Below are 16,986 nucleotides of genomic sequence, written 5' to 3' on the forward strand. Positions count from 1 at the left end.
TAACACATCTCCCCGGAGAGTGGTTTTCCCTCTGTGGAGTGACAGGTAATGCTGTGTCTTGTATGAGGAGGGTTTGTGAGACCCCCAAAGAGCTAAATAAAGGAGCATGAGTTGTGAAACATCTTTTCCTGTACTCTATTAAGATAAACAGCGCTTTACATATCCTGGATAGCTCATCTTTGAAGATTTAGCTTTTCCTGTATTTTTTTGGTTTTACAGACTTAATGACTTCCAAGCTCTGATCACATATATTCCTCATCTAGTAGTTAGGGATTGAGTAGTTCTATCCACTTATGCCTTATTTATTCATATACTCAAAGAATTTGTAGTCATTGACTTTATGTCCATCTCTAACTATTGATGAATGAAGAAGGCGAAAGGGCCTGGGTCCCTGTGGATTAGATTGAGACAGGGGCTGGGTAGTGCTGCCCAAGCTTCTCCACACCCAGTCCCCAGGGTAGATCATACAGGATGTACACGGGTAAGACTGCTCTTTGCTGGCAGGGACTTGCCTGAGGCTCTGGGGCTCTGGGTCTCGGCACACCTGCCCCCCCACCCCCTCCACCATCCCATCCCATGCCCATAGTGGGAAGCTCTGCTGGATGCTGGGATGTGCTTCCAGTAGCAATTCTGAGTGGATCCCTCTGGGGAGGGGCCTCTGGGCATGTGCCAATGGGACCCACCACCCATGTCCCTCACCCTGTAGACTCTAGCTTCCAGGCTCGGGTTTGCTTCTTGCTCCCAGACTGTTGTTGATAAGAATAATTACCAGATTTTCTTCAGCCATAATTTGTGCTTTCTTTGACTTTATAAATTCTTTTCAAGGATTGGACCAAACTAAAATTTAGTGTTTTCAATTAGATGAAGAAAATGGTGTTTAATTTTCTTACCCAAGAGACTTTCCATTTTGTCCGAGAACTTTTTCTCGTGATGAAATTCTTTAGGCAAGTTTATTATCAGATGCAGATGTGATTCATTTAGTGCCAAGGACAACTACCAGATTCCAGATTCCTGCTGCTTTAGTGGTTACCTTAATTTTAGAGCATAAGCTGTAAATGAACTGATTTTAATACATGCATTTCCTATGGGCTCAATGAGAATTAATTTGCTAATTAGATGACAGTTTTTTAAACGCGTAATCTGTGCATCTGAACCAACATTTCTGGCAGGGAGAGAGCCACGCTTTTCTGTGTTTGGTTTCTGTGAAAGTGCTCTGGCCTTGTTGCCTTTTCGAGCCCTCGGTCTTGACCTTCTGTCTGGTTTATCAGAGATCAGTGGGGGCAGGGGAGGGGAAGACTGAGAAGATTCCCCTCGAGCAGTGACAGTTGCTACAGGTCTGGTCCTGTGGTGGAAGTTGCTTGGAGTATGAGGAGTGCGGGGAGGAAGACAGGACAGGTGCGAGCCCACTTAGAAGGAGAGCAGAGCAGAGCAAATGTCTGTCTTTGATTTTTCCATTCGAGGGTTGTCTTCGTGGGGCTCAGGTGGGTGCTGAGGAGTCTTGTTTATTAGACTGAAGCTCACGCACAGGTTTGCTTCCTGAACTTCAGAGGGCCGAGGCCCAGCCCCATGGCCTGTGCATGCGGCAAGATAATGCAAGTTTGGGAAGAGCAGGGCTTTGAGAGGACAGGACAAAGCCTGGGAAGGTTGACAGAATTCCCACCTCACTCTTCTCCCCAGCTCAGTACTTTAATGTGGAAAGCTGTTTTTCTTCCTCTGTGAAAGAAAACCTGTGAAAATCGGAAGACAGTTCTTTCTCCAGTACTTTTCTTCTTTCTCCAGTACTTTTCCATTTTCATCTGACTTCTTTTTATTTGTTTTGGACTCAACATCTTGATCTGTGTTCTTCGCCTTGGGGATCAACACACACGTACATGACCATTCCGATGTATTGGGTAGTCCTGAGCATGCCCGTGACTGGGGGCCACCCCTGAACAAAGCCGCAAGACGGGTGGTAGTCTCCCCACAGGCTCCCCACGGACAGGTGCGGGCTCTTCATTTGAAAATCCTGACAACGCTGGTTCTCGCATGGATCCCTGAGTGAGCCTCTCCATTCTTGGACTTACTGACAGAAACAAAACAGGAAAAGCCAGATGCAGCTTGGTTTACAGTGCGGGTCAGCAGCTGGGGAGGATCAGGAAGTGGGGCTTCATCATCAGCATGCCGCAGATAGGAAATCATGAAGGATGCCAGCTTCTCAGCACGGGCTGTGGAGCGGGGCGCTGTTTGGATGCGTGCATTGCAGACGCCTGAGATGTTCCGCAGGCATTGGTTTCTTTTACAGAAACATTTGTGAACCGGGCAGTGGTGGGCTTTTTCCTTTATGATTTTAGTAATACCATCTGCTTTTTAATATAAACTTGCTAAGATTTCTACTTCTGGGTTAGGTCGGTTTGGAAAGGATATAAAACCTCTGACATCCCCTCCTCCCCATCTTCTGAAATAGGACTTTGCATAATTAGGTTGTGTGAGGGAACAAGCATTAGACTTGGAAAAACTTCGCTGCTTCTCCCAGCTGCTCTCTGTACAAGGTCGTGACCTTGGGCAAGTTACCCGCCCTTCGACAAACCTCCGTTTTTTTCTTGTGAAATGGAAATAAGTTTACCAATTTTGTAGTGTTGTGAGGATTCTGTTACTTTAAATAATATAAAATTCCAGATACCTAATAGTTCTCTTCCCACATGTCCTAAAACGTAAGTTTATTACTCTCATTGGCTTCGTTCTCTCCTTATTTGCTTCCACAATTTCACTTAAAGTAAACCCCAAAACCACAGAAGTAAATTATTTGGAATTTTTCATGGCCTTTCACTTGTGTTCAGGGCTAACTCCGGAATCCCTGTTTGGGCACTTGGACACTGCCGTTCATACGCAGCGTCTCTTCTCCCCTAGCCCACCCTCTTTTCTTGTGGTCTCTGCAGAGAAGAAAGATCTGTGTTGAGCACATTAAAGTCTGGTAACTCCTTCTTGTCATCTTGCTTACGATTTCCAACTCCGGTTAGCATCTCCTCATGGCTGCCACAGAGCTAAGTACTTTGGGGACAGATTGGGACTGTTCTGTTCTGTCCTGCCAGTTTATAACACTAAAATGAAAGTAGGCTTTGGTTTAAAAGACAAGACCGAATTTTATGCTAAAGTGAAGTTTAGCTTGGGCAGCTAGGGGAAGCCATTAATGGTCCCCATGTTTTGGTAAGATGAACTACATTAAATTGATAAAGTGCTTTATCAATTTAGTTAAGCAAATCATGAAAGTAGTTGTGAAATATGCAGACTCATTTCAAAATTGAGTTCTTTGCCCAACAGTGGTCTGCTGCCTTTTGAAGCTCACGGTATAATGTGAAGGCTTTTGCTGTGATCCTTGTAGACCCTTCATGACTCTCTTCTCTGGTCCTTCGATGCTGATGTGTTCTCTTCACCTGCCGCATGGCCGGTAGGTCTGACCGTCTGAGTGTGAGCCCCCAGCCACAGAAGCACCTCTTCAGGAACAGAGGCTGGAAGCAGTTGGGTGGGTGGGTGGGTGGGTGGTTGATCGAGGGAATGCACTCTTTCAAGTAGTCATAGCTCATCCGTCTTCTGATGGCTCCTCAGGCTTCTAGCAGGCACGTGTCCCGTTGTTGTGAAGTAAAGCCCGGCATGTATGTTTGACAAGTTAGCAGCGTGGCAGCTCTGCTCGCTCCCAGCCTCGCTGCTGTCTCGGGGATTGTTTGGGTTGGCAGATGGCCAGCTCTCTGCTATAAGATGCATTTCCTTGACAGGACAAAGTGCGGGGCCGCATTAGCTGCAAAGTTTCTGAAGGTTAGCTAAACACGCACAATAAATATTAATAAACAAAAAAGGCCCACCCAACCTTTGACTTTGAATTCTGTTTCTTCATTCCACGTTCTGGAATCCCTGTAGTACTTGATTAATAACCAGTCTTAGGGTAATTGAGCCTTAAGTATCCCTTGCCTGACTGCTCAGAGCCCCCATTGGCTGCGTTGGGGACTCATTGCCACAGTGGATGGATGGGCTCTGAATGACTGGTTAGTGCAAGGGCGCTTGTTTGCCTGCTCCTTGCTTCCGTGTGAAAAAGAGTGTAAATGTGCTGGCCAGCCCTGTGTGTCTCTGCGAGCTCTGAGGGGGAAGTTGTGAATAAGAGTAGAGGTGCAGCGTCCAAGCTGGGCCTCCCTGGAAAGCAATCAGACATTGGTCATTGGCCTGGGCAGTGGCCTCTCTCTAACATTTACACCCACGGCATGGAGGGAGAGAGTAACAGTAACCTGCTGCCCCTGCACACTGCCTGTTTGACTGGGTGACTTGGAATTTCCCAGGCCGACATTGTGGATCTTTTACAATTCTGCACCCTGCTCACTTGAAAACATATTTGAAAACCAGTAATCTTAGATGCTTAGCCAGACCTCTGGAGAAACAAGGAAGGGAGATAACTTGAGTACTATATCCTTACGATTGTCCCAGGACTGTTTGTGAGTGGCCGAGATTCGGAAGGCTCTTGACAGTCCCTCTCACTGTCCTCTCTTGCTCTCTGGTTCATGCTCTTTCCTCTTTTTAGGACCACAGTGGGGAGGACCGCCCCACTGCATGTGTGAGATACTTGAGTATAATAAGGGTCTGGAGAAAGAAAATTATTCCTCGTAGGTGGCAATATTTTAACTTAAAAGTCAACTCCAACTTAGCAAAGCGATCCAGTTAGACTTCGGTGAACTGTAACTTTTGATTCATTTCTTCAGCAAAAATTCATTGAGCACCAGATACTTGGCATACATTGCCACACCAAACAGACCAAGATCTCTGCCTATGTGGACATGCATTCTAGTGCAGAAGGCAGGATAAGCATAACTCACAATGCATTATACATTATGTTAAAAGGTGATGCATGCTGTGAAAAAGAAAGCTCGGAGTAAGGGGAGTCATAGGGTGCAGCGCTCAATAGGGGGGTCTAAGCAAAGACGGAGGAAGGTGAATATTGGCTTGGGTGAACTTATGCTAGACAGGGGCCATGAAGTTATGTTTGTGACTCTTCTCATGTTTCCACGTGCCTGCTCGTGACCACTGGAAATTTCCACTGTTCTCAAATTAGTCTCAGTAGTGGAGCTACTTCGCAGACCCTGAGCTATTGATACATTTAATTCCATATTAACAACCAGGCAGTTTTACTAGGAAAAAAATAATTTTATATATGCATGCATTTTAATGTATGTTCCACAAGCCTATGTACAAAACTATGTGCACAACAATGACAACCCTCCCCAAAAAGTCAAGCTCTATGTGATTTTTATGGTTTATGATTTTTCAAGTTTTTTGTTAATAGTGAGTTACTTTAGTAAGTGTGAATATTATATATATATACATACATACATACATACATATATATGATATATATATTAAGTACTTGTAACTGAATTAGATAGATTTATAAAAAATTGTGGAAAGAAAACATAAGCTGTGAAAATCTACCCTTTTAGCTTAAGTTCCTTCATACCAACAGGGAAAACCAGCCATTCTGATGTGATTTTTCTCAATAGAACATCTCAGCCCCCTTCAGTGGTACAGAGCTGAGGCTACTCTTGGGAGGGTGTTGTCAGACATGAACTGGAAGCCTGCAGCCTCCTTACATTTCCTGCCTGCTCCTCAGTCTCAGGGAAGATTGGTAGCCATTGAGCTACATGCATATTTTTTGCCAGGCAGGTGGGATCCAGGATTTTTATAAAAAGGAACTGCAGAGAGTTCCAGATATTCTGTCTTAACAAAAGAGTAGGAGGATTAGGGAGGAGAAATCAAAGATCAAGCCAAGGTAGACCTAGGAGAAGGAAATTCCATTGTTTTCATTTCACTATTAGAATGTAAAATGGCAGCACCTAATGTACCCTTTTTCCTTGGTCCTTGTACATTGCTTGGTGCATACGTTGTTAATAAATGTTGAATTGAGGTTTCCACTCATTTCCTGTCCCATCCCAATGAGATCTGAAGGACCTAGCTCATGCTGTTTGTTCCTATCAACTTCTGCTTCATTGTTTCCCCCTTAATCCTATCCCTGCCACCCTTCCCCCACCCCGGGCCCTCTCACTGCAGACCCTCTCACCTGTACCCTTTCACTGCAGTCCCTCCCACTGCAGTCCCTCCCACTGCAGTCCCTCCTACCTGTGCCCTCTCACTGCAGTCCTTTCCACCTGTGCCCTCTCACTGCAGGCCCTCCCCCCTGTGCCCTCTCACTGCAGGCCCTCCCACCTGTGCCCTCTCACAGCAGGCCCTCCCCCCTGTGCCCTCTCACTGCAGGCTCTCCCACCTGTGCCCTCTCCCTGCAGTCCCTCCCACCTGTGCCCTCTCACTGCAGTCCCTCCCACCTGTGCCCTCTCACTGCAGTACCTCCCACCTGTGCCCTCTCGCTGCAGGCTTTCCCACTGCAGTCCCTCCCACCTGTGCCCTCTCACTGCAGTCCCTCCCACCTGTGCCCTCTCACTGCAGGCCCTCCCCCCTGTGCCCTCTCACTGCAGGCCCTCCCACCTGTGCCCTCTCACAGCAGGCCCTCCCCCCTGTGCCCTCTCACTGCAGGCTCTCCCACCTGTGCCCTCTCCCTGCAGTCCCTCCCACCTGTGCCCTCTCACTGCAGTCCCTCCCACCTGTGCCCTCTCCCTGCAGTCCCTCCCACCTGTGCCCTCTCACTGCAGTCCCTCCCACCTGTGCCCTCTCACTGCAGGCTCTCCCACCTGTGCCCTCTCCCTGCAGTCCCTCCCACCTGTGCCCTCTCACTGCAGTCCCTCCCACCTGTGCCCTCTCCCTGCAGTCCCTCCCACCTGTGCCCTCTCACTGCAGTCCCTCCCACCTGTGCCCTCTCACTGCAGGCTCTCCCACCTGTGCCCTCTCCCTGCAGTCCCTCCCACCTGTGCCCTCTCACTGCAGTCCCTCCCACCTGTGCCCTCTCCCTGCAGTCCCTCCCACCTGTGCCCTCTCACTGCAGTCCCTCCCACCTGTGCCCTCTCACTGCAGTCCCTCCCACCTGTGCCCTCTCACTGCAGTCCCTCCCACCTGTGCCCTCTCACTGCAGGCCCTCCCCCCTGTGCCCTCTCACTGCAGTCCCTCCCCCCGTGCCCTCTCACTGCAGGCCCTCCCCCCTGTGCCCTCTCACTGCAGTCCCTCCCCCCGTGCCCTCTCACTGCAGGCCCTCCCCCCTGTGCCCTCTCACTGCAGGCTCTCCCCCCTGTGCCCTCTCACTGCAGGCCCTCCCCCCTGTGCCCTCTCACTGCAGGCTCTCCCACCTGTGCCCTCTCACTGCAGGCTCTCCCCCCTGTGCCCTCTCACTGCAGGCCCTCCCCCCTGTGCCCTCTCACTGCAGGCTCTCCCCCCTGTGCCCTCTCACTGCAGGCCCTCCCCCCTGTGCCCTCTCACTGCAGGCCCTCCCCCCTGTGCCCTCTCACTGCAGGCTCTCCCACCTGTGCCCCTCGCACTGCAGTCCCTCCCCCCTGTGCCCCTCTCACTGCAGTCCCTCCCACCTATGCCCTCTCACTGCAGTCCCTCCCACCTGTGCCCCTCTCACTGCAGTCCCTCCCACCTATGCCCTCTCACTGCAGTCCCTCCCACCTGTGCCCTCTCACTGCAGTCCCTCCCCCCGTGCCCTCTCACTGCAGGCCCTCCCACCTGTGCCCTCTCACTGCAGTCCCTCCCCCCGTGCCCTCTCACTGCAGGCCCTCCCACCTATGCCCTCTCACTGCAGTCCCTCCCACCTATGCCCTCTCACTGCAGTCCCTCCCCCCGTGCCCTCTCACTGCAGGCCCTCCCACCTATGCCCTCTCACTGCAGTCCCTCCCCCCTGTGCCCTCTCACTGCAGGCCCTCCCCCCTGTGCCCTCTCACTGCAGGCCCTCCCCCCTGTGCCCTCTCACTGCAGGCCCTCCCCCCTGTGCCCTCTCACTGCAGGCTCTCCCACCTGTGCCCCTCTCACTGCAGTCCCTCCCACCTATGCCCTCTCACTGCAGTCCCTCCCACCTGTGCCCTCTCACTGCAGTCCCTCCCCCCGTGCCCTCTCACTGCAGGCCCTCCCACCTGTGCCCTCTCACTGCAGTCCCTCCCCCCGTGCCCTCTCACTGCAGGCCCTCCCACCTATGCCCTCTCACTGCAGTCCCTCCCACCTGTGCCCTCTCACTGCAGTCCCTCCCCCCGTGCCCTCTCACTGCAGGCCCTCCCACCTATGCCCTCTCACTGCAGTCCCTCCCACCTGTGCCCTCTCACTGCAGTCCCTCCCCCCTGTGCCCTCTCACTGCAGGCCCTCCCCCCTGTGCCCTCTCACTGCAGGCTCTCCCACCTGTGCCCCTCGCACTGCAGTCCCTCCCCCCTGTGCCCCTCTCACTGCAGTCCCTCCCACCTATGCCCTCTCACTGCAGTCCCTCCCCCCGTGCCCTCTCACTGCAGGCCCTCCCCCCTGTGCCCTCTCACTGCAGGCTCTCCCACCTGTGCCCTCTCACTGCAGTCCCTCCCACCTGTGCCCTCTCACTGCAGTTCCTCCCCCCTGTGCCCCTCTCACTGCAGTCCCTCCCACCTATGCCCTCTCACTGCAGTCCCTCCCACCTGTGCCCTCTCACTGCAGTCCCTCCCACCTGTGCCCTCTCACTGCAGTCCCTCCCACCTGTGCCCTCTCACTGCAGTCCCTCCCACCTGTGCCCTCTCACTGCAGTTCCTCCCCCCTGTGCCCTCTCACTGCAGTCCCTCCCACCTGTGCCCTCTCACTGCAGTCCCTCCCACCTGTGCCCTCTCACTGCAGTTCCTCCCCCCTGTGCCCCTCTCACTGCAGGCTCTCCCACCTGTGCCCTCTCACTGCAGGCTCTCCCACCTGTGCCCTCTCACTGCAGTCCCTCCCCCTGTGCCCTCTCACTGCAGGCTCTCCCACTGCAGTCCCTCCCCCTGTGCCCTCTCACTGCAGGCTCTCCCACTGCAGTCCTTTCCACCTGTGCCCTCTCACTGCAGTCCCTCCCACCTGTGCCCTCTCACTGCAGGCCCTCCCACCTGTGCCCTCTCACTGCAGGCCCTCCCACCTGTGCCCTCTCACTGCAGGCCCTCCCACCTGTGCCCTCTCACTGCAGGCCCTCCCCCCTGTGCCCTCTCACTGCAGGCCCTCCCCCCTGTGCCCTCTCACTGCAGGCTCTCCCACCTGTGCCCTCTCACTGCAGGCCCTCCCACCTATGCCCTCTCACTGCAGTCCCTCCCACCTGTGCCCTCTCACTGCAGGCTCTCCCACCTGTGCCCTCTCACTGCAGTCCCTCCCACCTGTGCCCTCTCACTGCAGGCTCTCCCACCTATGCCCTCTCACTGCAGTCCCTCCCACCTGTGCCCTCTCACTGCAGGCTCTCCCACCTGTGCCCTCTCACTGCAGTCCCTCCCACCTGTGCCCTCTCACTGCAGGCCCTCCCACCTATGCCCTCTCACTGCAGTCCCTCCCACCTGTGCCCTCTCACTGCAGGCTCTCCCACCTGTGCCCTCTCACTGCAGTCCCTCCCACCTGTGCCCTCTCACTGCAGGCTCTCCCACCTGTGCCCTCTCACTGCAGTCCTTCCCCCCTGTGCCCTCTCACTGCAGGCCCTCCCCCCTGTGCCCTCTCACTGCAGACAGAAATTAAAATTAGGTTGTGGGTCTCACTGAGAACTCGAGCTTCTTTCTGACCCAGAGCACCGCTCACTGCCCTCACAGCCGTGGATTCAGGGATCAGAGCTTCCACGGAGTCTCCTCTTAAACAGCTTTTCATTTAGGTTCATGTCAAGTCCGTGTTCTGCGTCTCTGCTTTCCTTCTGCTATTGTCCTCTGGTTTATCTCACAGACAGGGAGGTGTTCTTCAGTGCCTGCAAATATGTGTTGTCCCTGAGAAAGCTTTATGAGACTTGGAGCCTTGTGAACCGAAAACAATAACCACCTGGTCCCAGTCTGCTGTCCAGGGACGCACTGTGAGTGTCCAAGCATTAAATTCCGAGCTCTCACTGAGCCAGAGGCAGCAGGACTGAGTTATGTGTTTAGCTTTCCAAGATGCCAGCCTCTCGTGGCGGCAGAGTGGGGAAGCCCAGCGCTGTGGTGTCAGGGCTGTGAGGAGGGAACATCTTCCTTACGTTAATATGTCACACAGATAATAGGTGTTGGAATGGAAATGGACCAGAGGAATACCTTAGGTTTAAAGAAAATGTCCTAGAAGATACAGAGGCAACCACTAGGTTGATAGTCGGATTAGTAAACCAGCCATGGGAGTACCAGCAGGATTCCCCTTCTGTAGCTGATCACCATGCCTCTCCTTTCAGAGTGTGGTCCGCTGCCTGTGGCATCCAAAGCTGAACCAGATCATGGTGGGAACTGGAAACGGGCTGGCGAAAGTCTATTATGACCCCAACAAGAGTCAGAGGTATTCAGCACTGTTGCCTGTTGTAGATGGATGACAACAACTGGGGGGAGGGCCTTTGTTTCACCCGCTTTCATTTATTCCCTCCTTTGATGGGGATCCACCCTTTCAGAAAATGCAGCTGGCACAGAGCAAAGCCTCAGACTTTTAGCATTGTGCTTTAGAGGATTTGGGTATCACCCTTGATCCAGGCAGAATTCAAAGTGAAAGTGTCCTGGGGATTTGCAGTTCTTTAGCCGAAATGCTGAGTGCAGGGGGAGGCCGGCCCACTCTACATACCACCCTGGACAGTGGCATTAGCAGTGATGCATGTAGGGGATCAACAGGGCAGCAAGCTGACCACTTACAGGAAATGGGGCCGGCCAGTCTGTTTTGTTCCCTCTCTATCTGGCCTTTTATCAGATAGAAGGGTGGTTCCCTGCCAGCGGAAGGGGAAGCACAAAGACTTCCGCCTTCCAACCCCTGGCTCACCCCAGATGCCCAATGTAAGCACACTAGTGTATTTCAGAGAACTTTGCTAAAGCCCAGTCTGTCCACTCCCATTTTCCTTGGGCACAAAGATGGACATTGATGGACATAGAAAAAGATGGTGCTGCTTTTCTCTGACTGAATGGTTCATTCTGGAGAGTAAGCCTGGTTAGCCAGTATTAAAATTCAGGCTGATGTCACTGGAGTCCCCATAGACCTGCCTTGAGGTCCCATATCCTTTACTAATGAGTATCCATTGGCCATAATTTGGCTCTAAGTGGAAGCAGACAGTCTTGTCTTCTTCAGAGCTTTCTGAACTAGGGTTGGAACCTTTGTCCTAGAAAATAAAGTTACATGCTATGGTATTTAAGAACAAATAGGTTTTTGTTTTTCCATAAAGAATTTGAAAATGCTAATATAACTTGGATGAGAGGGAGTCGGTCCACTGGAGAAGATGATGAGCCCCATTTGATAGCGCCCATTTGGAAAGCACTGCCTTCGGGATCTTTAAGAATTGGCTTGTTTGTGTATGCCTCTCCTGAGCGGGATGGCTCGTGCTGCTAAGGAGAAGGGAGGTGTCCTGAGCACACTTTTGGTTCATCCCCCGCATTCTTAGCCCCTTGGCAGCGCTGCCCAGCCAGCTCAGCGCCAGACACTTGTCCTCTTGTATTTGAGATGCTTACAAATGCCACTTGGGGTCTAGACCACCCAGACTGCTTTCACCTGGGACATAAACGAAAATTTGAACCCTCTGACCATTAGGGTGAAAAGGCTGATTAATGTTATTAATATCTCTTGAAGATTTTCATTGTAGGTTATTTCTGTACATTTTTAAACCAGCCTTCTGCTGCCCAGTTACCTCTGCATCCCTTTCTCTCTGTAGTAACCACTGACAGCAGACTTGCTTTCCTTACGGTCGGTCTCTTATCACGGCGGCTTCATCTGTCACATCCCTGAGAAAGTCAAGGGTGTGGTGAGATGGTGCACACAGTGTGTTTCTGAGAGTGTCTGATGCTTTCAACATATGCTTTCTGTTTCTGAGACCAAGTAAAGAAAACACTATGCTTTTACCCTCCCCAGGGGAGCAAAATTATGTGTGGTCAAAACCCAGCGGAAGGCGAAGCAAGCTGAGACTCTGACCCAGGACTACATCATCACCCGTAAGTTGTTAGCTGGTTTCTTCACCATCCATCTCTCCGCTCTAGTGTGGTGCTGATCTCATGGTTCCGGGGGCAGGAGAAGCCCTCCGAGCTCAGGCAGATGCCACCAGTGCTCCCATGCATGTGGACAGGACTGCAGCTGTGGACCAGCTCACCCTGGGCTTCTGTGACTCATCACGGAGACGGAGTCATTTTATGTAACTTTCAACCCCAAACGGAAAAGCCTGTTGGAGCCTAATGCATTACTCTGTAGCAGCCTTTTAAAGAATAACAATCTGTTCTAAGAATAAACAAGAAAGAGTGCTGGTCCTGGAATCAGGGGAGCTGGTGCGTCCAGTTCAATTACTGACCAGCCATGTGATGCTGGACAACAGTTTTATCAGGGGAGTGTGGAGGCTCTCCCCCACCTCCCTCTGCAGTTCGTGACCTGCCATTGCCCGGCCCAGAGGCACTGAGATGGAAGGTTAACTACCTGGAGTCTGATCAGAAATCCCTAGGACAGCAGCTCCTCTGGGTTTGCCACACCACCTCGTCAATCAGTCGGGCAGAATTCTGTGTCCCCAGAGCCTCAGTCTCAGGCCGGTCCTAGGCAGCGGCCAGGAAGGCAGCCTTGGATGCTGTAGCACTTGTCGTGGGCGGAAGCCCCTGTGGACTTATCCACTCTCCTCTAAGCCCAGAGGGCGCTGCACTGCTGGGCTCTCTCCCGGTGGTGGGTCTCCTATGAGACCAGCTCCCTTGGAACTTATGGTCCCTGAGGGATCCCACAACACTTCTTGCAGGAGTAGAAGTGTTAAAGTCGGTGTCATAACAGTCTGGCTCATGTAATTACATGCGGCCTACTTAAATTCCTCCAGCCGTTTGAAGTGAAAAGCTATGTTCCCCTCCTAAAAATACTGCGTGCCGTGTTGCCCAACAGGGACGGCGCTGTGTCCTGGACTCAGGCTGCCTGTTTCACCAGCGCGTGATACGGCCCAGGCCCAGGTGCTGGAGTGGAGGTGGGGGTGGGGTGGGGTGGGGATACTGGGAGCATGTTTGAGGTGGTGCAGACATTTCTGTTATTCATATTATAAACTCCTTTTAAATTCCCATTATTCCTTTACCTGCCTCTCCCAGGCCTCTGGGGAAAATTTTCCCTTGTAACAGGAGGTTTTAATCTGCATGCAAGCATCCAAAGAAATTATTCAGGTGCTTTTTCTGGTCAAAAAAAGATATTTTATTCCCCCACCTCCCAAATGTTCTCCCTCTCCCCCAGAATATCCATTTCCCTCTTAAATCCATATGCTCTTTTATGTTCTGAAATTTAATTCTGACACTGAGTAAACACACAACTATAATTGGACAAGTATTGCTTTGATTTTTATTGTTTGGCTTGTCCCACTGAGATGTAGGAATAATGCCCATCCAGTCGCCACGCAGGAGAGCCGGGCACCCCCGTGCATTCGGGCAACCTTTATCCCAGTTTCAGTGGGATAAGTGCCCCTCCCTTCCGGCCACTCAGTGTCGTCAGCTCCTCCTGAGAGGTGGTCACATTTCAGAAACGTGTGAAGTGATTCCAGTGCCTCTGAGGCATCTGAGGAGACCTCGGGGCTGGCGGCAGGCTGCTGGCACGATGAGCATGCAGGCCCATCAGAGAAAAGAATAGGCGGCCCCATTACCGTGTGTCTTCTCCAAACCACAGAAATTAGGTCTAACTGCCCCCCAGGGCTTGGGAAACGGGGAGCCTCCCCAGTGTTTCCGTGACAGTCTCTGGCCATTTCCTGCGTGCCGTTGGTTGCCAGGAGAGGTGAACAACGAGTCTGGTCTCCAACAGAATTGGTTAATTGGTTACAGTAAGACTGTCTTTTGTTATTAGAGGAAGGCTGTCATTATGACTTCCATTTCATCTTTCGGTTAGTCATGCCTTAGCTATGCCTTTTGGGTGGAAGGCTTATTATTATAATGAAATTTTTCAAATGTGACTCCTCATAGCTCACGCCTTGCCGATGTTCCGTGAGCCCCGCCAGCGGAGCACCAGGAAGCAGCTGGAGAAGGACAGACTGGACCCCCTGAAGTCGCACAAGCCCGAGCCTCCTGTGGCGGGCCCAGGTGACTGCTCTCGGCGTGGCCTGCAGAGGGGTGGGGGCAGCACCGGGGAGTGGCTGGAGAATGGGGACCATCCTTGGGGCCTGGATGCTTCTTTGTCTTCAGAGAGATTTTACTAAATAGGTGTTTTCAGACATTTTCTTGTTAGCATCAGAAGCTTTTGCTTAGTATAGGATGCGGAATTCCAGTGCATATAGCTGACCAGATGGCACTGTAATGCAGAAGTGGAGAGGAAGCCCAGGCCTGTCAGCTTGGTCTCTAACTTGAGCCCTGGAGGTGACCTCGGTGGAACTCTGGGGCTCCTGGGAGCCCACTGCTAAAACCGTGGCTCTCAGCATTGGCTTAATATGCACCATTGGGCACTTTGACCAGAACCCAGGCTGGGTTAGGTTTCACACGAGGCAGAAAATGACCATCATTTTAGTTCCGTGCTGGTAAAATGGAGCTGCCTATTGTCCTGGGAGATGAATAAAAGTCCTTAAAGGTTTTAACAAAGTCTGTACCGGAAGGAAGCAAGCAGCCTTGGCCACAGTACAGCACATGCCTTTACCAGAACGCCACTTTCTCTTATCCCCGTGGAGTTTCCTTCTGTCCCAGCTCACAAGTCTACAGCTTTTGACTTGTTCATTCATCTGAACCTGAGTTGTGGACCCACATCTGTTTGACCTGCCCCTTCAGCATTGAACACATACCACATATCAATCTCATTTTTTAGGAAAGTTTTCTCTGCCAACATCCTAATAAAAGTTTCTAAATAGTAGGGCCTGGATTGACAAACACTTCTGACTAACTCGGCACCTTATCTCCTTATCTCCATCACTCGCCCTCCTCCCTATCTCACCTGCATGCTCTTTACACCAGCTGTCATTCCCAACTCCTGCTGCCCGAGATCTTCAAGCTTCCCACTGGCCAGTTGCATTTCCAGAGATTGGAAGTTCTCGACAGTCTGACCCTGACCTCTTCTGAAGTTTCCCCAATTGGATTCATCTCTTCCTAAACGCCCCACAACCAACTCACTCTATCCTCCCTCTGAGTACTAGAATAATTACCGGGGCCATGTAAGTTCTTTGGCAATTAATTATTTAGTCTCTTCATATCTTGGTTTATAAAATCAATCTTTTAGTGCTGTTTGGCTTTTCATTTTATTTTTTTTAATCTTCCTAAAAAGTCCATCTTCTTATGTTTTTGACTGTCAGGCATGTTGGGGACTTACAGGGAATAAACTCCTGCCTTACAAAGCTTGCTGTCTCCCAGAGCAGTGAGAGTGAACTACTGAGTCAGTGCGCTCAGCTTGCTTGTTTTCTCCCCTACGAGGTCCTTGGGAGATGGGAAGCCCCAACATATATTTGTTCAAAACTACAATATCATCTAACAAATACTGGTTACTTTTATTAATTGAATTTCAAATGATCATACCTGAGGAATTTTTTAAGGTATATACATGGCAAACTACTTGTAATTCTCCCGACATCCATATCATTATATAAGCAATGGAGACATAACAAAAATGTCTCTATTTACAAATGTGCTGGAGAAATTGAGGTTCAATGAGTTGCTACTTTGGTTGTGACCATCATAAATGAAAGCTGAAAGGATGATGTTCAAGTACTGCTGAGACCTATGTGCTTCACACAAGTCTGAAGAACTTGAGCCCCTCGCTTGAGACCCTGATTCTGGGGGAGGGAGGGACAAAAATCAGGTCACGTCAGAGTTCCAGCCCGACTGCCATTCATTAACTGGGCGCCTTGGAAGCCAGCGCCGAGGGCTTTTCAGCCTTGTCAGAAGTAGAGTGTGCACAGGGCAAACCGGTAGGTTGTCATGCGTGTTATGTTCCTGACGTGGGTGTTTCCCTTTGAACAGGTCGTGGCGGCCGGGTGGGAACCCACGGCGGCACCCTGTCCTCATACATCGTGAAGAACATTGCTTTGGATAAGACTGATGACAGCAATCCCCGGGAGGCCATCCTGCGCCACGCCAAGGCCGCGGAGGACAACCCGTACTGGGTTTCTCCAGCCTATTCCAAGTAAGGGGACAGCCTTTCACGGGGAAAAGCCCTCACGCTTAATGCATTGGGAAGAACAGTGGCTGCTCTGAGGTTCTCGTGTCTCCATTTCCTGTTTTATCCTGGAGTATAAAAACTAGGCCAGGCACCCATCGTTCTGAAATCCGGGCATCTGTGTATCTTAGGGCTCTAACATGGGGAATTGTTAACCAGGTCAGTTCCACCAGATTACAGCCTAGTGTAAGCCCATTAATTATGTGAAGTCCATTCCTCCTGTGATAAAAAAATTTATTGCCTGTGTGCATTATCTAAGCTGAGGAGGGTTGAAAGCAAACGAAGGGGAGGAGCTCTAGGTCTGGTATTAAGACTGTCTTTCACGTGCGGAGCGGCACCTGTGAGTAACACTTACACAGCAGCGGAGACCTGCCTGCTCAGGTTCCCTTACATGGCCCAGTAGGGGTAGCATGCAGTGGCCCTTAAAGCAACGAAACCAGCTACACTTACATGAAAGAAAGGCACTGCTGTAGAATTGGGGCTTTAGAATTTTTTATTTTAAACTTAACGAAGTTGCAAAAACAGTACAAAGTATTCAAGTATGCTCTTCACCCAACTTCCCCTAATGTGAACACCTTACATAACCAAAGTATAGTTAATTAGCACAATACAATTTAAGATTGGTACAATACTGTTAAGTAAGCTACGAACCCTACTTTATTTTCCCACTAATATCCCATCAAGGATCCCACTGCGTTTAGTTGTTACTTCTTAATCTCCTCCAGTTACAGTTTCTCAGTCTGTCTAGTAGTCTCTCATGACCTTGACACTTTCAGTGAACGCCAGTCTGTTAGTTTGTACACTTTCTCTCAGTTTGTCCGCTATTTTCTCATGATTGGAATGAAACTGTGCATTTTT

General features: G+C 51.0%; 1 protein-coding gene across 2 annotated transcripts in view; it reads left to right on the forward strand.

Annotated features, from left to right (window-relative positions):
* WDR70 (WD repeat domain 70) overlaps nt 1-16,986 on the forward strand; it is a 194,388-nt gene that overhangs the window by 165,653 nt on the left and 11,749 nt on the right. For both annotated transcript variants that reach the window (XR_013995935.1, XM_081089957.1), the window contains exons 14-17: nt 10,265-10,365; nt 11,911-11,990; nt 13,959-14,075; nt 15,933-16,095. Coding sequence is in view for 1 of the 2 variants with exons in the window: in XM_081089957.1 (XP_080946083.1) it covers nt 10,265-10,365; nt 11,911-11,990; nt 13,959-14,075; nt 15,933-16,095 (461 nt within the window). In the remaining variant the exon portion in view is untranslated. The remainder of the gene's footprint in view (nt 1-10,264; nt 10,366-11,910; nt 11,991-13,958; nt 14,076-15,932; nt 16,096-16,986) is intronic.

This window comes from Myotis nattereri, assembly GCF_964212035.1.
Source record: "Myotis nattereri genome assembly, chromosome: 4".
NCBI lineage: Eukaryota > Metazoa > Chordata > Mammalia > Chiroptera > Vespertilionidae > Myotis > Myotis nattereri.